The sequence below is a fragment of the Gopherus evgoodei genome, chromosome 10, assembly GCF_007399415.2.
Source record: "Gopherus evgoodei ecotype Sinaloan lineage chromosome 10, rGopEvg1_v1.p, whole genome shotgun sequence".
Lineage (NCBI taxonomy): Eukaryota > Metazoa > Chordata > Testudines > Testudinidae > Gopherus > Gopherus evgoodei.
Window position 1 is genome coordinate 11,857,852 of NC_044331.1, and position 23,447 is coordinate 11,881,298.

The 23,447-nt window shown below is 38.6% G+C and overlaps 1 protein-coding gene across 1 annotated transcript in view; it reads right to left on the bottom strand.

Annotated features, from left to right (window-relative positions):
* The window catches only part of MCTP2 (multiple C2 and transmembrane domain containing 2), a 192,954-nt gene that overhangs the window by 51,854 nt on the left and 117,653 nt on the right, over positions 1 to 23,447 (bottom strand). Inside the window, 5 exon segments of the mRNA XM_030578796.1 lie at positions 2,971 to 3,090; positions 3,934 to 4,008; positions 5,536 to 5,637; positions 17,989 to 18,091; positions 20,810 to 20,912. Of these exon segments, the coding sequence (XP_030434656.1) occupies positions 2,971 to 3,090; positions 3,934 to 4,008; positions 5,536 to 5,637; positions 17,989 to 18,091; positions 20,810 to 20,912 (503 nt within the window).

Consider the following 23,447-nt stretch of genomic DNA (forward strand, 5'->3'; position numbering starts at 1 on the left):
ATTCCGCCATGAGGAGAGAAGACAAACACAGATTTAACTTGGGAGGGTTTTACCCTATAGATTGATGCAAAAGGAGATAGCACACGTGACCTCCTCTCTCTCTCTCTCTCTCTGTAGTTCTGTCCATCTCTCTTTCTCTAATGCGCCTCCAGCAGAAGTAGTAAATACTCTTGTCAAACTCACAACCCTGTCAACATTGATGGGAAAACATTCCCGGTACACAGTAATGGAGGTGTGAGAGCAGCACACAGCCCAGGGCAGGAAGGCGTGGAAGTATCCTGTGTTTCTGGCCATATTCCAAGCCCTGACAATCATGCATGAACAGTTTATAAAAAATACATGCCATTCACAATACCGTCCCTCAGCAACTGTAGTTGAATGAAGTTAATTAACTCCTGTACTTCCAATCATGCACAGAACCAAGAAGAATGATGCAAAAGATGTCTTGGGGATATCAGACCCCTCTCCTGCTTTTAATGGCAGAGTGGCCACATAGTAAGAAACCTGTGGAACAGGCTGAGCTGAAACTGGGCTGCTTTTGGGAGGACAGTGCTTTTTATTGTTTTAATTCACCTTTTATTTGGTCAATGAGTAGGTAAGAACATTCAATGGGTACTCCTAAACTCTGTTTTCCCTGGCTTTTCCAATGGCTTGAGGAAAGAAAGAGTGGTTGAAAAAGTTGGAGAGAAGAGCAGAAGTTTCTAGGCAGGATGGGAGCGTTGTTTGTAGTCATCTTTGACCAGCTACGTGAGAACTATACATGCAGTTTTCACTTTGCACTGAGACCATGGTAAAGGCACTTTTAAAACTATTAACAGAGACATTGGAAATATTCATAGTGAAGGGGGTAGAATTAACACTAATGCTGAATGAGCTAGGTTTAAAATTTGTTTTCAGAGGAAAGTTACTTGCTATTATCTTAACATTGTACAGTAATTTCCCAACCCCCCCCCCCCCCCAAAATGATATATCATCACATGACATTAGTTCTACTGGGAAAGCATCTATGACACACAGTAACAAGAGGAATTTGGAACACTGTCCTTTTCACTATCTGACCCCATTTTTCCATCTCTAGATGCATCCTGGATCAGCACCTATAGCTCCTTGGTCCTAGACACACTTTCCAATTTTTTCTTTATATTTCAGTTGCCCTCACTTGCTAACATTGTTACATTTCTCCACAGCCTAGAAACAGACACATCTCCAAGTTTGTTTTTGACCAGCTTCACCGAGCTACTTAACCATATGCCTAATTTTAAGCATGTGCTTAAGTAACTTGCTGAATCAGGGCACTTGGCACCCTGCATGTTCACCTTCTTTTCCATTTCCCATATGTACAAACATGCAATGCCACTAGTGCACTCACACATACTGGCTTCAACTAAGAGTCCCATTTTACCTTCACATTCAGAATACACACAGACATGGGTCTCAGAACCACCGCTATTGCATGTTCACACTCAAGCATAAGAGTGGCAGATAGTCCAAGGAACCCAGAATTTCATGTTCTAGAGGAAAGAACTAAAATTAACTGAGCCTCCTTCCCCTTGTGTTTCAGTATATCTGTTTACATCACAGGGAAAGGTATATCCATTAGTATCTCAATTGGAGAATGGACTAGAAAACACTAATCCTCACCCTTTCAAGCTCCTGATCCATTAGAGTCAACTGTATACATTATCAACACAAGTGAAAAACAAAAACAAAAAAAAACCCTCTCTTCCTCTTCAATCATGCCTGCCAGATCCCTCTCAACCTGCAGGGTGAAAGACAGCTTCTCTGTCTTTACTCTGTGCATCTTTCAAGTAGCGACAGCTCACTTTACTCATCTGTACAAATACACTGTGAAGTGTTTTCATCAAAAGAGCCCTAAAGCAACTTATAATTCACAAACAAAAAGGGAGGTAAACACTTGAAGATGTGGCTGTTATTTGGTTTAATAAACACTTAACTCAAAAACTTTTTTTTTTCCCTCTGGACCACCACAAAATGATTTTTCAACCTTTAATGGCATGCCAGACATTTCAAGCATGAAGAAAATACCACACTGCTGAATAAAAAAGGAGAAACCTCTTTCGGCTTGAGTGGATGAGAAAGCTGAAAACAAGGTGTTTACTACAAAGAGGGGAAAAAGAATACAGCTGAAAAGTGGGCCAGATAGGTGGAGAACTTGGCTGTTAATTCTCAGACCACACCGGGACTTGCTGACCAAACTTTTTTTTATAGTTATTACAGTCAGGTGGTCAGACTTGCAAGAGACAATGTCAGCACAGAACAGCTGGTGCGCAGTCGGACAAGCGGCACATCCTCAACTAACAGGGCATGGCAAGCATCGCTGAACTACAGTAAAATGCAGTCTCATTTAAATTAAAATTGGAACGGAAAAGACCTATTAGTTCATCTTGTCCCATCAATAAAGAATTGTTCCCTATAGTCTCATTCTTCCAGTACTTTATCAGCAGCACAACAAGCCAGAGGTAGGTCACAGGGCTGCAGTTATTCCATTCCATTATCGCAACTCCACCCGACAAGACCTTCTGTAACCCCTTTGTGGGGATTCTAGATAGCTAGGTCCTGGGTCGTCACACTCTTCTCTGTGTAAACCTATTGGAAGCCAGTGCAGCCCATCTAACCTTTATGTGCAGAGCCTTTGGAGGCCCCCAGTGATGCCTTTGGGCCCACATGGCTCTTCCACACAAGGTCCCAGAAGGGGCTCTGTTGTGCAGAAGGCCTCTGCAACAGGTGAAAACATGGGAGAGATTGCTCTAGAAGGACCACCATTGTGTTCGTCTAGCATTCGGCACAAGGAGACCTTGATCAAGCAATACAGTGATTTAAACAATAAAACTGAAGGACAATAGTAGTAACACCAACCAACAACAAGAGAGTTTAAGTGAGGGAGGGGGAACGTACTGTAAGACTCAATGCCTCATATCAGTTAGACGGAATATGAAGAAATCCACTTACTACAAATGCTACCACACTCCTTAGGGTAGATTCCCAGAGAAAGCAGCTCCTTAGGAACTGTATTGTATTCCATATTGCCATGGTGATTTTTTTCACACGATCAACATTTCTTGATAAGATCTGGTAAATGTCGGATGGGAGGGGAAAGAAAAGAATTTAATTAAATGCTCCAATTTCCTACTTCACTTCAAGAATGGTGACAATTTTAAGCTACAATTGCTTTGTGCTTGTATGTATGCTACAACTTCTATTTCAGAGACTTACTCTAGCTACCATATGTTTTTGTATGACACCCAAATATGTCAGCACTTTCCCTGACCCCCAAAATCTGCAAGTCTGAAGGAAAAAGAATTGAAGCTTTTTTCCCCCTCCACAAAAGAAAAACAAACAAAAAACAAAACAAAAAAACCAAAAACCTTTTATTGCAAAATCCTATAGAATTTAACAGAAAATAAGACCCTTTCCGTAGGGGTTTGGGCTATACCCATAGAGAATTGAATAAAAAATTATATTCTTGCTATAGATGGTTAAAAATAGCAAGAATATTAGTCTTAGTTAAATACTATAGACTTTTATAGTAATTGATTTAGAACCTTATTACATTTCTATAGTAGCTCGTTGTGTTTCTTTATTCTTTGGGGATGAAAACAAAGTACAGGTTTTTGTTTCAAATTCCATAAACTGTGCAACATGCATATATGTTGAAGTTATTTATTAAGCCATTCTTTTCCCTCCAGAAATTGGGGAGATGTAGGACCACAGAGTTAGATCAGGAAGCAACTGTGTGTGAATGCAAATCAGCATTTATACACATGCAAAAATCTACACAGAATTGACATCTGTGTTCAGTGAGTCTACCCATAAATAGCGTTTGCACCATAGGTTCTATCATCAGGTGTACTAGTGAAGCTACTGAAAAGCCATCCCAAACAGAAGTGATAGCTCAGCCCAGAGTCAACCCACCTTCTTTGAAAACTTGCGGTTGTCTCCAATGAAGCGCTTTTCTTGTGGTTTGAAGGTTCTGATACTTGCTTTTACCTGAGGAAGGAATAATTTATTTAGAATGTTACCATTCAAGCTTGGTATCATCATATTGATTTGGAGCTCTGGTGTCCTTTACTTATTTATTTGTTTCAGCCTCTAAATGGTTTATGACAAGGTGTTAGGTGTACATATCAGTCATTCCGCACAATCCTGGTGCTTATCCAGGTTACTCCAATAGATCTAACTGCCTGCAGAGTGGCAGACTGCAGGATGTGAGCAGCTCCATGCTTAAGCTTAGCACACAGCTCATACTCCCTTCTGCTCCTCTGTTGGATCAACCCATAAAGAAAAGTTCTAAAAAAAGAAATGGGAACTGAAGATCACATCCCCAAATGTCCTATTCATGCTGCATATTTACTACTAAGGTATTAGAAGGGACATTCAAGAACAGCCGAAAGTATTCTACACTCCTGTAACACCCTTAGCCACTTGCCAGATTGTGATTAACTTATTCATGCTGAATACTATTTTACTTTAGTAGTAGGTCCACTGAAGTCAATGGAATGACTAATGGAGTAAAGTGCTACCCAAATATGAGTAATGGTATCATAATTTAGCCCACAAAAAGTAGCATCTTAGCCATAGATAGGAGAATGGTCAAGTGGACATGGCATTGGCTCTGTCACAAACTTTTGTGTGACCTTGGTCTAGCCTACCTTGGCCTTCATATCCCATCTGTAAACTGGAAACAGTACCTTCCTACCTTACTGCGGTGCTGTGTAGACACAATAAACTAAAGAAGTTCCCAGACAGTACAGTGATGGCTAATAGATACTTAGATAGATAGATTCCAGTCTATCTGAAAAAAGGAATGGCCTGGGAACATCTTTGAAAGCCTCCGGAAAAGGGGAGCCATAATATATTTGAGTTTGTTCTTTGGCAAAGAGTGTTGATCATTGTTCCCTATAGCAACATCCCAAACCTAAACTCCATTCACGGTAAAATAGTACCTATCAGCCATTTAAATAAATAAAACTTTGCTTCCTACATCACTGTAATAAGTGGCTAGTAAGAACTAACACACAGCAACAGCGAATGTAAAACAGAATTTAATCCAGTAAGAGATGTTGGGACAAGCAATCTGAGACCACCACATCCATGTCTGAGTTTTTGTTCCTGTCAACACCCTCTGAATAGGATATTGTGGGTCAACTTACTGGGAAGAATTAGTAGTTAAAATTCCTGCATAGTAATATAAATATTAACTCCCTTTTTTGTTGCTGCAAATTAAGCCCTTGCGTGCAATAACCCACACCTCTTCCCAAAACATCTGTGGTCATCCCCAGCCCAAAGTTGCCATTTCATTGTCACATCAACTTGAATGGAATGTTGCAGCATTGTGATCTGCCAGTATTTCTTTATAAAAAGAATAAAGCCCAACCTTCCCTCCAGATGCAACCAGGTCAGGACCTTCTCCGTTCAGTTCCTGTGTTTAAAAGACCAAACCCCTTGGCACTGGCAATTTTAGGCGTTCCAGTTTCTTATACAGAGGATGAGGTAAGTGAAAACATTTAAACTTACTGGATTAAATAGGACATCCAACTCCAAGCAAATTATTCCTTTTGAAGCAAGTTCCAGGTCTTTATTCTTCAACGTATAACAACACTGCTGTCCATTTCTAATCTAGAATTATAATAAATAAATAACAAAAAGTGCATCAACAAATATTAACTCCCTGCTGTGTCTAAAATAGTTTTCCAACCACTGCCCTCCTCCAGAAAAGATGACTATACAAGTAAAAGCCTGAAATGCAACATGACCACTGGATTAGAGGACTATAAAAATGCAGATTAAAACTATTACAGCCCGATTTTAATTTACAGACCCTGTACTTTTATAGCAGAGCAGTGCAAACAATAACCAGCTTGAAAATTCTGTTCTGGAAGCCAGTGAGTTGATGGGAAGTAATCAGCCTGTGTTATTACAGATTTAAAATTGTAGTTTTCTTTCAAAGATCAGAAAAGGAAACACAACAACAACAAAATCAAAATACCAAATCTCTAAATTCTCTGTTTATTGAAAGGTTGTCAAACTATTAGCCATAGAACAAAGAGAGTCCAAATCAATCAATCATTACAATTGGAACGAATGTTAATGTAACAAATGTTCAAAGTAAACAAATTCCTGTAAGAGACTTTCCCCTTAGAATTTCAGATGCTGTTTCTATGCTCTAATCTGCCTGTTGGCCCTGTCATGTTAAATAGCTATGAAAAAATCCCATCTCCTTTACCATTTTGCAAACTATTTGGCTCAAATCAATGGCATCCTCTCTTCAAAAGGGATGGCAGAAATGTATTTATTATACACAGTAGGATATGTATTGATTAAACATTTGGCTTTTTAGGAAGCGGACCAGTTAATTCTAAACAGCACCAACATAAAAACTGCAGCTCACTGAAAAATCTCCATTTGGGGACTGTAATGATCAAAGATTAAAGATAACAGGAAATTTGGGGGCATGAAATTGCAACCATATTTAAAATAGCTATTGCTGTCGTGGCATTAATTTAGTACAAGCGCTCATACGAGCCACAGTGAAAATGGGTAAGGAATAAAAGGCACAAATGACAAGGGAAAAGTCACTTTCTTTCTCAATGCTGCTCTACGTCTTCTGTACTGAATAGTTTTTTAACAGATTGATCCCTTTCCTGGCTAACAGTTAAAGGAAAGACGACCCCCATAAAGAACATGTTTGCATCCTCAGCGGGATCCAAACAGGAATTCCAGTTTCCACTAATGCTGTCATCCAAAGCTTCACCTGATAGGATGTTTTGGGGTTGGTATTCTGTGGTAGAGGTGTTTTTTTAGAACAAAAAAAGGAATAGTGTTTGATTGATTGTAGATTGATTCTGCTTTCATTAAATGAATATTTCAAACCACATACAGGTGGAACCTACATGGAATACAACACAAAAGGGGTACCCTCCATGAAAGCTGCCCCTTCTAAGTCGACAAAAAATATGATGCCACTTCACAGCCCAACAGTTTCAGACAGTGCTGCCAAATCTGGACCTGTAGGTTATCCCTCAGTACAACAGGGCTACTAGTACTAAGGTGATATTTATTCATCATATTCCAAGAATATATGGCTGGAATGTAAGCTGCTTTGTGCAGATTAACAGTTAAAACTGATCAAATAGTGGAATTTCTTATCTATTAAAATTTAGATATTTTGAGGTTTGGTGTTTTGTCCCAATTCAGGACAAAATCAAAGTATCACTTCTTTTTTGCAGAATGAAAAGTTCTGAAAAAATTTGATTTGGAAATGTCAAACCAAACATTTCAACATTCTCAAACTAAAATGTTTCATTCTGATTTGTAGATCAGAAATGAAACGATGTGTTTCAATTTTTCCAATTGCAAATTCCACCAAACTCAGTCTTTTTTCTCAGAAAATTTTGATTGCAACCAAATACCTCTTGAAAAACAAAAAAACAAAACAGGACAGTGTTTTGTTTAACATTTTTCAAACAGACATATGATAAGACTTAAAGCACTGTGGGAAGTCAGGATATCTTCTCTTTTTATACAGTTTGTGACGATGCATATCACAGTTTTCACTCATCTCTGCTGTTTAACAGGAAACTTTCATGTATTACATCAGTCATTACCTCCATAAACCCACCCACATCAATTCTGGACATGATACCAGTTCTATACTCACTCCTCATACCCAGCTGATACAAGAATCTGGGGCAGATTAATAGCAGAAGGATATTACACATGGAATCTTAGGCATTCTAGCTAGGGAGACAGCACAAATAAATGGCTTCCCAAGCGACACTAAATCTGCTTGAACAAGGCCTGCAACCAATGGTAACATCAAATCTGTAGATATGGTCTTCCAAGCAGCCTATCTACTCTAGTCCACCAACCAATTATTGTGTTATATCTCCTATTCTGAAAAATAAACACACTTCCATAAAGCTCAGAGAATTGATCATCACATTTTTCTTCCTTGATAATATTATAAATCAATCAAAATCCACAAAGTAGTCCAGATGGATTGGGTTCCTGGCAAATAACTCTTGCAGCCTGCTAGCCTGGAGAGCACTCTGGTTAACGTTTCTGCAACAGGTAGAAGGAATGCTGCTAAAAACAACTTCTCAGAGATGCACATGTGAACACACATTCACAACAGGTAACTCAAAGCACAATTCAGACTTTAATGTACATGTCTGTTAATGTTGTGCTTATTTCACATCAAGAGCTAAAATGAATTGGATAACTAAATTACATATGTTTTAATGATTGTCTGCATCTTTCAGATTCACACATTCCTCATAGCTCTTCCTCTATTCCTAGTGGGGGGAAAACATCCTTGAAAATAACCTGGTGAGGGTCACTCTTTATCTGTCCTTGCATATATTAGTTAATTATTCATTTAAAAAATCTAGACGGGGAAAGCACCAAAACACAGTATCACATGTGGCTAAGTAGAAACATGCAGTACTATGACAGTAGCTTTAGCTAGATCTACTGGGTTTGATTCTGGCATCACGCCATTTTACATCAGAGAAAATTCCATTGATTTCACTCCAGATTTGTACAGTGAGAGCAGAATCAAATGTAGTAGGTGTGGCTCCATGTGTGTTAGTACGGCAAGTTTAGAATCAACAATGAATTGATGCCCATTGCAACGAATTATGGTATTTCAGAGAATGTTTTGGCTTGGAAGATCATTTTAAAAGGCACAAATGTGTTTTTAAAGGTGAGCACCATTATTCTTATACTTTACTTAAAATTGTATTGGGAAAAACAACAGTTTTGTTGGAAGTGTTAACAGTCAGTTTTATTTCTTATTCTTAATTCTGTTTGGTTTATGTAGGGGTTGATGTGAAATTATAGTTCAGTCCAACACTAAAAATTCATATTGATTTCCTAGTTCCCTGACCCTCTTAAGAAAAAACAGAGGGGGGCAAATTGGAAATAAAGTGGTGTTTCTCCACCTTACGTCTTTTATTGACTACAGAGTAAAAACCCTGTTTAATGCACCAGTAGCATGCTAACCCAGTTTGCTTCAACAAATGCAGTGGGGCAGCTCAGTACATTTGATCATATAGAAATAAAAACGTAGCATCCCTCAGAAGTACACAGAAAAAACACCCAGGTTAGCTTTCGCTACAGTACATTTCCATTGCATTAATTTCTTAAGTCATACTTTTTATCTCTACATTTGTTTCTCTTTCAATACAGTACATTCCTGCCAAATAGCTAAAGATGGCCAATTCTTTTGCATTTCATTTGAGGTCCACTTTTTCCTCATACCTCTGCTGTGCATGGCCATTGGCAAACATTCCCTTTAGCTACAGGAAATGTGAATGGATGTTAGACCGGAGTCAGACAGAAACTATCTCAAAAGATTGATTAAATCTGATCTACCATTGTGTCATTGCAACTGCAATCACTTTTTTTCCCAGGGATTTCATTCAATAATGAGTTCAACGAATAGTCTCTGTAACATGACTTGTCTCTGGCAAGGCTATCAGTGAATACCGAATACTACATCTAGGTGAAAAGGAAGGGAATACTTTTTACACAGACACACTTCTGATCTAAATTTGAACAGGGCTGAGGGTAGGACCTTGAAGAGAGGTGGTTAAGGCTACTCCTTAGTGACACTATGCTTTACACCTTGATCAGATCCTACGCTGAAATGCCCACATTGTTTGGGAGAGCTGATCGTGTGCAAGATTGCCTGTAACAGATTGATTTAAGACCGAGGGCAGGAAAGTCTGACTTATTGATTTGCTCCTTTTTGTAAGGTCCGAGGCCAGATAGGGTGGTTTTTCCTAGCACTGTTTGGTTTCAGGTAGATGGATGTGCTATAAGAAAAAGAATCCAACATCTTCTCAGCTAGCTCTATGTAAAGACACAAAAGAATGACTAAGAGAAGCTATGAACAGAAAATGTGAAGAATTCTCAGTACCAAAAGATTTCTTCAATATGATGTACCTCCTCACCCTACTGTTTCTCTCTCATTAGGAGGGATTTTATTTTCTTTATTCCTACAAAATTTATTCAACGGTACAGCTCAGAATACCTGCTGTTTGCTTTGCCCAAAAGTTCCTGTGTGCTTTATTGTAAGCTGTTCCATCAAAAAAAACAAAAAAACCTAGGCGCACACACACAAAAAACAACCCACAAAAAAAAAACAAAAAAAACCCTTCCTTCATATCCATAAAGCCTCCCCCATATCCTCATCCAAATGCATCTGACGTCCTTGTCAAGATGCATGCAGAAGAGTCATCTGATAATGATAAGGCAGAGGGCAAGTTGTGATTATTACAATTGCTGATACTGATGCTACAACTTCCTACAATACTGTCTTTCTCCTACCCCGACCCTCACCACTTGGTTGCTTCACTTGCAGGTAACATCTTGCCTTTTATTTTGTTAGCTTTCTGAGGCAGGGACTGTCTTACTCTAGATTGGTACAGCACCTAGCACACAGGGTCCTAACATGGCTGATGCTGCTTGATACTACCGCAATAATAAATTATAAGAAGTCATATAATCATTACACTTAATAATTCTTCTAAAATTCCATATTCCCCTTCCAGCCTCACAAGCAAAAGATAGCTCTGACTTTCCATTGTTACTTCAAGAGCTGAGGCAAGGCCTGTGACTAGAGCTGATTGCAAATCAACATTTCTATCCTGTAGGAAAATTCCAATTATTTCAAAATATGTTTGTGTTCTAAGTTGGGACAAAAAAGTCAAAATATTGAAGATTTTCATAGAAAGGAAATGTCTGTAAATATTGTGTTGGACATATTTAAATGTTTCATTTCCGGTTGGTTTGGAATTAATCTGTGTCCTCCTGAGCTGCGTCAGTACTTCATAAGACTTGTATTTTGAGTGCCTCAAGTCTCCATTCTGGCAGCCAACCTCCTCAGCCAGCCTACACCATGTGATTCCCATAAGGCACTGCTACAGTTCAAACAAAGAGGACCATGGTGCATCATGGGAGACGTAGTCCATGCAGGGAGCGAGGCCCCTGAACTACAACTCTCTTCAGGCACTGCAGTAACTCAGGAGGACACAGATTAATGTCAAACTGCCCTCAGACAGAACATTTCAAGTTGGTTCTACAAACTGAAATTTTTGGTTTGGGTTGACCTGACCAGAAACTAAATATTTGTTTAGATTTTCTAATGGAAAATCAGGAAATTTTCCATGGGAAAATGTTGATTTTCCCATCACCGCATTTTCCATCCACAGAAGAATGATCATATCAAGTATGCTAATATGTTTTGATAATTTAATAAAAATATTGAAATGGACACCCATATTTGCCTATACTTGTTGCTTCCTTGTCACACCAATAGAAACTTCTTACTGGTTGAGTTCACTGGCAAAAAAGAACATGATCATCTTTGTCTTCAGCCTTCTTTTTTTGGGAGAAGGCAGCTGTGGTATGAATTTAGTACTTGGACTGATCTTAAGACATCCCTGCTCTAAGATGAGTAAGTACGATTGGGAAGATTCTGGCACCGGTTATGGCCCCTTCTTTGCTGCTCCAACAATATAAAGAGGGTAGAATAACCATCTAAGAAATTTCCCCACCACAAAGGGTTGGCATAGATAATCCTACACTGCTACCTCCGCCCACCTGCCCAACCCGCCAATATAAGGGCCTGTGGAGGAAGTATGTCAGTGGGGGGGGGTGTGTGAGTGTCTGGCATGCTTTGTAATCCAAATATTTTGGGTTACACAGCAGCCCATTGGTGATTGAGGGGAAGCTGACACAAATTAAGGCAGCCTCTGGGTTGCTCTAACTCACATTATGGGCCATACCTGAAACAGCCCAGATTTCCAGAAGTGCAAAGGTGCACCTTTGCAGCCCCAACCCATGTTGTGCTGTGCCACCAAATAATCTGGTCCTATATCTTGGTGTGGGGCAGACATCCACTCTTAATGAGAACTATGGTGTGGATCCACTGTAAAGTCCTCCCCCAGCTTTCTATCCTTCCAGGCCAATACTGTGTTGCATTTTTCTCAAATTCATGAACATATCTGCTGAACTGTTCTTACAAACGCCCCCTTAAAACAAATGTGACTGAATACGGTATTGAAGTAGATAGCCAAGGCTACATCTATGAAGCAAACACCTTACTGACCGCTTGTGAATTTTAATGAAATAGTAAAACCTGAGATTAATACAACATAAGACATTGAGAAGACGGGAACCTTACACAGCAAAGGTTTTTTTCATTGCTTTTATCTCAAAGAAATTTGGTTTAGTAAGATTTTTTGCACTGAAATAGGAAAATCTCACCATGTATCCACCTTTGATGTGAATCCGATGTCATATCTTCATGATATGACTCAACACAGCTGGGTAAAACCCTTGTACATCATCACCTTGATGTATGCAATGGACGATGGCTATTCCCCCCAGGGTAACATGTCTAAAGCATTTGGGACTCTGAAATTCTTTCTGAATCTCATCACTAATGCACAGTGTCATACAGTTGCACTGAGTAACATAAAGAGTGCCTAGAAGAAGAGACACATGGAATTATTCAAAGGCAACTTTCCCTAGGAAAAGGAGACAGCAAGCCACCTATTCAACCCATTCAGCGCCAGATAATACAACTACAGTGTTACCACACCTGTCACATCTAGGTCCTGATCCTGAATATTACAGCTGTAGCACCAAGCTCTACTGGTCAGATGCTAAATGCCCTCTACTCCCAAGGGAGATGAGGGGCTCAGTATCTTTCAGATTCAGGTCCCTGTGTTCTCAATCTGAGATATCCTTAAAACATGAAACTTCTGGGTCATTTATGTTAGTTATCGTCACTGAATTATTGGATACTGAAACCATTTGGTTATTTGATGAGGATATTTTACAGACCTTTTCCTTTTAATTAAAAATAGTACAGCTGGAATCAACGTTGGGTTGATAATGCTACAGATAAGAACATTCCATCCTGTGACATAGTACTTCATCTGACCGCCCCTCCAACATAGGGATATTTGATATAAGACCATTATACCTTGCTTTCAACTTCATTGAAGCACATTACATACTTCCATCTTCCAAATAACTTGCATCTTTGTATAATATAGGAGTACCTTGAAGCAAAAATGAAAAGACCATAAGGTCGTTTTAATAAGAAGCAGGGGCAAAAGGTAAGAGAGATGGGAGAAAAATTCATGGGCTGATTAACATGGAAAAAAACTCTCAGCCAAGCTCTCCTGAGAATAGAATATATAAAGTACATGCACTGTATTTGGTACACAGCTTGCTGGAACATACCAAGCTTCAATTCCTCATATTGCTGAGCTGGGTGTTACAAAATTCCTCGTCTTTCATTAGTACCAAATCTATTTTTTAACCTCAGAAATGCTTTAAGCAAAGATGAAGTCTGGTCTTGATTTCAGTGGTTGATGCCAGAACCTTCCAAGTGCTGATCCAGACTCACACTGACACACTGTGTGGCCTTTGGGGAGTCAAAACTTCCCTGCCTCAATTTCCCTACCTGTAAAATGGAGATAAAACCTAGTTCAGTAGGACATTATAAAAATCAGTTAATGTTTCTACGGTTCTTTGAAAATTTAAGTACTAAATGTTATTGTTAGAGCTGTATAAAAATTCACAAATAATTTGGTCAGCAAATTTTGCTTTATTCTGTTCACCAACCAAATATGCATTTCTCAAATTCATTTACTATTTGAAATTATTGGCAAATTCTTTTTTGAACACTTCTCCCACCCCATATGTTATTGTTTCTGTTCCTTAATTGAATGATGTATGGAACAGACTAATTCAGAATGAAGTGCAAATATCAAATATCACAATGGAGTCTGGGAGTCCAACTGGTTTTTCTGGTTAATATTTGTGCCTTTAAGCTTAACAGTCATTGGTGATAAGCATTCATAAGCTTGAACCCTTGATTTTGTGCAAAGCATCAACCTAAGACCTGACCATATCTGAATCAAAATATACTCTCAAATTTGAATATTAGGGGAACACCTCCCATCATATGAACACACACTGAAGTCTATTCTTTATTAAGATGAGAATCTCTGTCACCCATATGTGAATCTAGAAGTAAAGGCATCTCATCTGCAAACATATCAAAGCAAAACTCATGCATTTTTAACCAAAGAGAGAGAAAATATTGTGAAATGCTTTTTGGTTTTCAGCAATGAATTTAATGCCAGGCAAAGGTTAAGCCCAATCACCTCTTAATTAGACTGTTTGTGTGGTTACTGGCCACCATGCATGAGATTCCAACTACTGCTCTCTTGTAATATATTTCTCAAAAGAATTCAGAGGATACACTCAAATGTATGGACAAAGTGCTAACACTATTAGGTAAAAAAAAAAAAGACTCCAATTTCAAAGAAGAGAGTTTCAGAACACTGCAGTTCTCTGACTGATCAGACTAACTTAGTAGGTGCTAAATGGTTTTTAATCATAGGCAGAGAACAGTATATTTACACTAGATTTGCATGAAATAGGAGGCAGAGAAGTTTGGAAAGAAAGGAAGGAAGAAAAATCAGTTGGCTTGAGAACTAATAAACAATTTTTTTTTTTTGCTTCAAATCTTGGATAAAGAACCCAGACTGAATGGAGTTTGGACTCTACCACACACATACAGAATCTCCTCCTCTGCCTTGTTACAGGCTTCCTAAGGGATACTTAACAAAAGCCTATAAAATCAACAGAGGATCCAAATCTAACATCTCCTTACTGTGAGCCCACACAGCCTGCTGCCGATCATGCAGACCATTTGGCAAGCACAGGTTCTGCACGAGAGCAGCTGCTCGAGCCACTATCTTCCAGTAACATCAGGGATATGAGGACTTGGGGAAAAATTATCCAAGCGATCAAAAATGGAATAAAAGATGTTCAGAGTTGTTCCTCCCTGTAAATATTAAATAGTTCTTCACATGAAGCTGACTTTAATATTGTTCTAAAATTGCAGATGTCAATGACTCATGCCACTAAAATGGACAAACAGAAAATAAATGTTTTAAGGAACTCATGGAGTCACAGTAGCAGAGTAATAAGAGGGTTGCAAAACACCCTGCAATTCTAATCTGAGAAGGAATGTACATGTATTATTTGAAGCACTTTTACATATTATGAGACTATGTACGTATCAAACCCAATCCAAAGCCCACTGAAATCTATGGAAATGCTCCCTTGGGCAACAGCATTTAAACTCCATACCATACCAATTCTTCAGTCCCACAAAGAGAGAAAATAAAGGGAGAGGGAATTAAAGAGGAAAAAAGGCCCATTTTAGTCCATCAATTTTTCTGTTTCCAATTCATTTTCTTAAACCAATTTTTTCAAACTAAAATTATGCACCAAAATTGATATTTAAGTGAATAAATAAATGGGGCCTGATTTCCAGAACTATTGAGTCCCTCCTCTGCCTAAAATGATACTATTTAGACTTTATTTCTGGTGATGATCAACAAGAACGAATTCAGTGTGACTTTCAGATCCCTGCTTGAGTTATGCTGACAATTAAAAAAAACAAATCTCTTTTAACTTGCAAAGCAAGAGACTGTGAACTGAGATCATAGAGGAGGAACACACATGGAATCCATGAGCACTGTTCTTACAGAATCACTTTTCAGAGTGCACTGCACTTTATTTTGTGGTATTGGATTGTCAATATTAGCTTTATGCAGATAATTCATACAAAAGTTAGCCATGTATCATCACATGGATCCACAGAGCTTGCCTTCTGTATTCAACTCCTTTCATAAATATCTGCACTGAAATCAAAGTTGATATGTTTGCTTAGTAGCCACTTGACTACTGAATGCGTCCTAGTACTTTTCCAATGCCTCATATATACAGGTTCTGATAAAGTAGATATGAAATGCAAATACCTATATTAATGCAGTTAAAATTGCACACAAGGCAGATATTGCAAAAGGTAAGGGTCTCACAGCAGCGTTCACTCTGTTGTACATAACGTCCTATATGTTGGAATGATAAATATTTTAAAATATAGAACAGTGATATAGTAACCCACGTAATTGACACCTCCACCACCACCACGACCCAAACACACACAGAGAATAGAAAATTCTATCCACAATATATGTACTGTGGCTATGTTAACATTGCTGCTGGAAACAATGTTAGTCAATTAATGTAGTTTTTTAAAACTTAAATTCCTTCTTTAAAATAATTAAATTGTCTGTGCTTCATAATGTTGACATCCAAATTGTCACAAATGGGCTCTGAAGTTATCATCTAGCAAAGCACTTAAGGACATGCTTAATTTTAAGCACATAGGCTGTCCCACTGAAGTCAATGAGATTACTCCCAGGACAAAAATTAAGCATGTGCTTTCATGCTTTGCTGGATTGGGGCCTGAGTTTCTGACTTTGCTGGTGCTGTTTGGCTGCCGACAATTTTCTGCAGGACTGGTTTAATAGGGAAGTAGATATTTTCAGATAGAAAAAATAATTATTTATGCAAAATGAAAAGGTAGAATATATAAAATACTGCAGATTGCAGTAAAAAATTGCAGACACACTAAAATGTTACATCTCCTAACCCTGAGAGTGCCCCTCTGCCCCATTTGGATGTTAAAGCACTCGTTTTGGAGGGTGGGGCAAGCAGTGGTGTTGTTCCCCACTCCAAAATCTCCCTCATGTAAACTGTTCAACAGAAAACCAGAAAGCACCAGCTCTTGCCATCCCTTAATTTGTTCAAGCAGAGAGAATGGGAAGTGACATCATAAAGGCGACAGGCATTCATTAAGTTCTGGTAAGATTCTGGTAGCACACTCCAAAGTCATTTTTCTGTTGCTTAATTATTTTAATTGTAATTTCCCCCACCTCACCTCTCCCCCCGACCACACCAAACCAAGCTAAGGCAACTAGTCCTCAGGGAGGACTATGTCCCACCCAGCTTTAAAACTTCAGCCATTTTTGTTGTTGTTGTTCTGTTTTTAAATGAGTGGATACAACTTCTTTACAATGAGAAAGGTGTTTGCTTCTTGCTTTCCTACACTTCCAAAAAGCAGCTGAAAAGATTTTGATCTACTTTGAAGAGACCAGCATGGAAAGTTTCAGCCCCAAATGTGAACCTATTTCATACAAGCCAATAGCACATGAAAACAGGGAGTTGTCATGCAAGATAATTTTCCAACTTTACTACCGGGGTGTTACCAATACTCATTGTAATACTGTTCACACTGCCTGTCATGCTGTGTGTTGTCTCACTGTTTCCTTGCATTCCCCCTCCTCCCCGCAAAATGTATCTGTATCCATCTGTTGTCCTCTGTCTTTTACTTGTATAATAAAATCTTTGGGGCGGGAACTGACTGTCTTTTTGTTCTGTGTTTGTAGAGCGCTTAGAGCTATGGGGTCCTGGTCCAGGACTGGAGTTCCTAGGAGATACCAGAACGCAATTCTGTTTCTATTCTCCCATGATTGCCCTCTCTTCACATTTGCTTACAAAACAAAAATTGCATTCCTACATAGTAAAACACACCCTTTTATGTAATTTTGCTCAGCTGTGCCAACAACAACGATTTGGTCAATCCTGTTATGATGTGCAATTACTTTCTTGGAGTATCGAGAAGCAACAATGAACAAAGACATATCTGAAATGTTATTACTGAAAGGTGATGTGACAAACATACAGAAAAACAGTGCAATTACGTTTTCAGACCAAAATAGTATATTGAACTGATGAACTACTGATACTTCAGTAGTTTTCTTTCCAAATCAATCATATTTGGACTGAAAGGGAATGGCAACCTTTGTGATAGTAAGGCAGACTGTAAACACTGACCAACCAAGAAATCAAGACATACGTATATACACATACAACACCCTCCCGCCCCTCCTCCCCCCAAAAAAGAGGTTGTTCATATCTAGTTCTGAGTTGCTTCAGAGGGACAGAAAGAAGAGGGAAAGAAATGCAATTTGCTCCCAATGAAACCATCAATGTTCGAATGATACATGAGCCAAGGTAACTTACAGACAGCAAAGGGATAGCAACTTTTCCAAGAAAATCAGGGGGTTTATCTCCATCTTCGTCAAACACTGTCACTTCAAGAACATGGTGGATATCTTTAATAGGACTAGAATGAGAAGCACAAAAAATGGTCTGTACACATGCAGTCTGCTCCAGGAAAATCAGAGAATAGTGTTTCACTAATTAAGTCTGCATTACCTTGGAGTATAAAACAAGCATTTAATTAAATTCCAAAAATTAAATCAAACCAAGGCTATTCCCCAAGCTTTTCCCTCATGCTGGATTCAAGTATCCATGTGAAAGACAATAATTATTGCTAGACGGTCAGATCTCTTTGTGTATGGATGTTGACACTGATGGCACATAGGAGGAGGAGGTAGGTGGGCCAGAGAAGAAGACTTTAGGAAGGTGTGTATATGTGGCAAAAAGGTATTTAAAGAGGAAAACTTCTCATTTTTTCCCTGACTTAAGCAATTCTCCTCATTTCTAAATTACTAAAAAAGAAGCCAAATTCTTTAAAAACTTCTAAAAACCCACAAACAAAATAGTTAATATTATTATCTCCATCTAATCCATATGCTTTACTGGGGATGACACCTATCTGCTAATCTCAGGATCATTAATAAATAAGAGATTCATCCAGGGAAATGTATTGGTGTCTGTGTGAGCTTGGGTAACTGTAGATGACTGGAGGGAGGGAGGAGGGAAGGAAGAAGAAAGCAAGCAAGCAAGTTATTGTTTATCCAAGTGGAATTGACACAACCAAACACCGAGGCTTCGTCTGGCTTTGGTCTCGTAGAATAAAGGTTCTCTACCAGGGCACATATATCTCTGGGATACGCAGAGGTCTTCCGGGGGTACATCAACTCATCTAGATATTTGCTCAGACTACATAAAAAGTACTAGTGAAGTTAGTACAAACTGAAATGTCATTCAGACAATGACTTGTTTATACTACTCTATATACTAATCACTGAAATATAAGTGCACTCTTTATATTCCAATTGATTTATTTTATAATTATATGGTAAAAAGTCAGCAATGTTTCAGTAATAATGTGCTGGGACACTTTTGTATTTTTTTGTCTGATTTTGTAAGCAAGTCGTGAGGAGAAACTTGGGGGTACACAAGACAAATCAGACTTGGGAAGAGGTACTGTAGTCTGGAAAGGTTGAGAGTCATTGTGGTAGAAGATAAGCCTCACAGAGCTGCTACTCTAGCTAGGAGACAACTAATTCCAGGAACATTCCTGCAATGGGGCCACAACTTAGGATGAACGTCCACCGAGGATAGAGCTTGGAACCTATGGCACTAAAAGCATTAACTAAAATACTAATTCCCCATGCCGGCTGCTGTAGAAAACTCATTAATCTCTTAGGTTGAGAGATTAGAGGGAGACCCAGTAAAGGGAGACAAATACCTACACTAGTATAATGTGAGTTACATAAACAGCAATTAAATATATACCCATAAAGTTTTGAGAGCCCTGAAAAAGTAAATGGCTACCAGAACCTGCCAGTTTATGAGGCTTTACCTCCACATTTGTTCAAAGATAAACTGAAAAAACACCATTAAAATAGTTGTACACAGGCTATTAGTGATATAAAATGTCAGAAGTGTTCAGACTACACTGATGGGCACAGTCCAAGAACCTAAACAGAACAGAAAGTCTTATAGAATGCATATGACAAGAACAGATTTACTAAAATATTCCAATCTGGACTTTGTAAACTCAAGATAAATAGTGATGCATGCAGAACTTCTTGAGAATAGACAAATAGGGTAAGAAGTAGAGTTACAAAAGCGACACACAGTAGGGACCAGAGGACAAAAGAGGTCTAGATGTTCCACAATTTCATTTTCTGGCACCAGAGAACTCAGTGGAAATACATGGTAGAGTTTTTTCCATCGACCCCACAGCAATAAGATATGAAACCTTTAACCTTGTTCAAATCCAGCCCAGCCACTCTGCTTGCTAGCTTGTATGATTTGAATCAATACTACTAAAACTAGTTTCCTAGTGGACTAGCATCCACATCATTAAGATAAAACTGCCACCCTTTATCAGTAGCCTCAACAGCAGTGGACAAGGAATGAATCGTTTAAGGAAAGCAGAGACTCTTCTCTCAGCTCCAATAAGTGGTTATTATTCCACTTTAGCCCTAAAAAAAACCCAAAAACACTTAGGTGGGTCACTATTGGAGAAATTTTCACCATAAAAGCCCATGTGATGACCTTGCTTTGCATCTGTTCTGTGAATACTGAGGCCTTCAGTCTCCAGGGCACTTTTCATAGGCATCAAATTCACACACATTTTTGGTTTGATTAAGGTGTAAATTTCTGGTTTGGGTAGGGCTTCTTATTGTCTAATTTAAACTCAGCTGTTTTATCATGGACAATCAGGACCCTACTTCCTGTTCATTTAAAAATTAAATTATGTGCAGAACCACATTTCTATCATGTCCAAACAAAACACAAGTTTTATTTTAAATTATGGAAAACCTAAGAGTGACTATATCTAGGTTTCCATTTTCAGATCTGCTACATAACTTCTTGGAATCTATTATATATAGTCATGATCCTTCCTACAAATATCCCAGTTTCTTCTTGTTATGACTTCTATTAATAAACTCCATGCCAGGACTGAAAAAGGCAAAATGCTTTAATGGAGAAATATCAAATACAACTCAGTCAACCTCTTCTTCCTATACAGAAAGTGATATTTATTTTAGGAAACATGAGGTAAAGTTTGGGATATATCTTTTATATTGGGGCTGTTCACTGTTTCACATTTACGGCGTGTTTTCAAATACAATTCACTTACAAGGTGAAAACTTTGTTCCACTCTGGGTTGAGGTTTTTGTAAATTGTGTGTGTCTGAAGTCTGTCGTTGCCCAACTCTAACACGCAGAAAGGGTCACTTTTACCTGTGGAAAGAACAGGTGGAAAAATAAAAATAAAGAAGGGTTAGATAATGTGATGGTAGTTAGCTCACTCTTTTTGCAGCAGGGTTGGGAGAAGGAGATCAGTAGGTCAAGTAAGAATAAACTGCACTGAGGTGACTGGAAACTGTCTTCCTCTCTCTGAATTACTAAATTAACAACACAACCAATATGTATTCACTGTTTTCCTCTCTGAAACTTTATCAAAGCACTTTCTATTCTAATCCACGTAGGCAACTTTTGCTAGTAACAGAGAACTGAAAGCTTATCAAGAATAATCTTTACATCTTTGGTAATTAGAAAGATCAGCCAATGTTGACTATCAAGAAAAATGACATGCAATAAGAGAGGTAGTGCCATTCTGAACAAGTGTCCATTTTTATATTCTCCTCCACGGATGACCAAGGGTTAAGAACTATGAAGACTTTTAGCCTGGGTTACAGAAATGTCAGGGCTTCAGTTAGTTCAATTTGCTTTATCATCTGCTGAAAGCTTCTGCTTGTGTCAGTTGATTATATAATCTAAGGCAGTGTTTCCCAAACTTGGGATGCCGTTTGTGTAGGGAAAACCCCTGGTGGGCCAGGACAGTTTGTTTACCTGTCCCATCCGCAGGTCCAGCGCAGGGCAAGGAATGTACTGGTCGCAGCTTCCCGCAGCTCCCATTGGCTTGGAGCAGCAAACCACGGCCAGTGGGAGCCGTGATCGGCTGGACCTGCAGATGCGGCAGGTAAACGGACCGGCCTGGCTGGCCAGGGGCTTTCCCTACACAAGCGGCATCCCAAGTTTGGGAAACATTGATCTAACTACATGCAGCCTCATAAAATAAGCAAAGTATTGTGCCACTTCAGCACCAGTCCTGCAATGAGATTTGCATGAGTAGATCTCTGAATCCATACAGACACCCAGTGACTTCAGTGAGAGTCAGGTCAGACTAATGCACTCAATTGCTGGATCAGGGCATTGAGTGACAAACTTATTCAAGGAAAGAGGGTATCAGAGTGGAAGCGTTTTGTGGGGAAGGTATATTTCCTAGTGACTTTTCTCAATAAACAGAGGATTGCAATACCTGCATTTGACACAGTATGGAACTTTAAAACAATCTGAAGCTCTCAGACAAACTTCACAATAAACAGAGTTCCTATGAGCCTATTCAGCTGTATATATGATTTAAGTTCATTATCTTAGGTATTCATATTTACATATAGCTCAACTGCAGGCATTCTAGTCTTACTTTTATTTAGGTTATTATGTATCTCAGCCATGGAGACATTTATATTAAAGAAAACAGACATTTTTGCAGACTTCTGTTGATCTTTTTAATTGCTCTTATTAATATAGTACCTAAACTGTGCCAGGCACTTTACCAACAAATAAGGAGATCCGGTATCTGTCCTGAGGAGTTTACAGCCTAAGTAGAAATGTTCTCCAGCTTCTAAACAGTGAATATTTACCAGTCACTTTTGGAAAGTTTTAATAATCTCCCATTTTAGTGGAGTCTCTTCGTCTCCTACCCAGCTATACACTGGAACCAGGTACAAGTGGCAAATGTACTTAATGATGTAGAGAAACTGTTTGAAACGCAAAATGGTATATGCCAAAGGACAATCCTACTCTATAATTTTGTGTTCTGAATACCATTTTTTGGTCAGTGAGCAAACGCCGTCTTTGAACAGAATGCTCATGTGCACACAAACACAGCCAATGAAGCAGAAAAAGTCATTTCACATTGACAAAACTATTATCTAGGAATATATATATATAGAAAAAGGGGAGGCTCAAGTTTGAACTAGTTGGGGTTGATGAGGTTCCTCATATAATCCTAGACATATTTAGCTCTACATTTTCAATACAGGACATGGTAACTGGTCTAAACCTGGCTCAAATAGTACCTGTAAGTTTTCAGTAAGCTCTTTAAAAGCCAGAATTGCATGCAATAATGTAATGTTCTGATTCTCATTATTATTGTAGGTTAAAAACTCAAATTTGGTAAACTGTACAGTACCAACATGCAGCAACCTATAACAGAAATACCAACTATACTGAAATCTGATCTTCATTACTGTAGTAACAAGGTAGAAAATGGCATTACACTTAGAATTGGATAACTGGTCTGCAGAAGTATTCCCGTCATTGAATCATCATTGCGCTACTGAGAAAGTATGACACATGCTCAGACTGCTCTTCTATTAACCCTCTGAAGTCTTTGTATTTTTTATTGTCTCGATTGTCTCTTTATCAGATTTTTAGCTGGACCTTAAGCTACTTCTTATCAAAAATAATAAATCTGAACAGTCTCCCAGGCAGTGAAGGAAATACAGCACTGCTTTGGGAGGGTTCTACTATGGAAGCACATAATTGCTGCACTAATCATTTATGAATGGCTCCGAACAGATAATTAATCTTTATGTCTCTCATTTCACAATCAGAAATGTATGCTATTTTTTACCTAAAATGGCTGAATCCTTTTGCAATTTGGTGGGTCTATTACCACATAATACTAGGATATTTTCAGCACTGCCA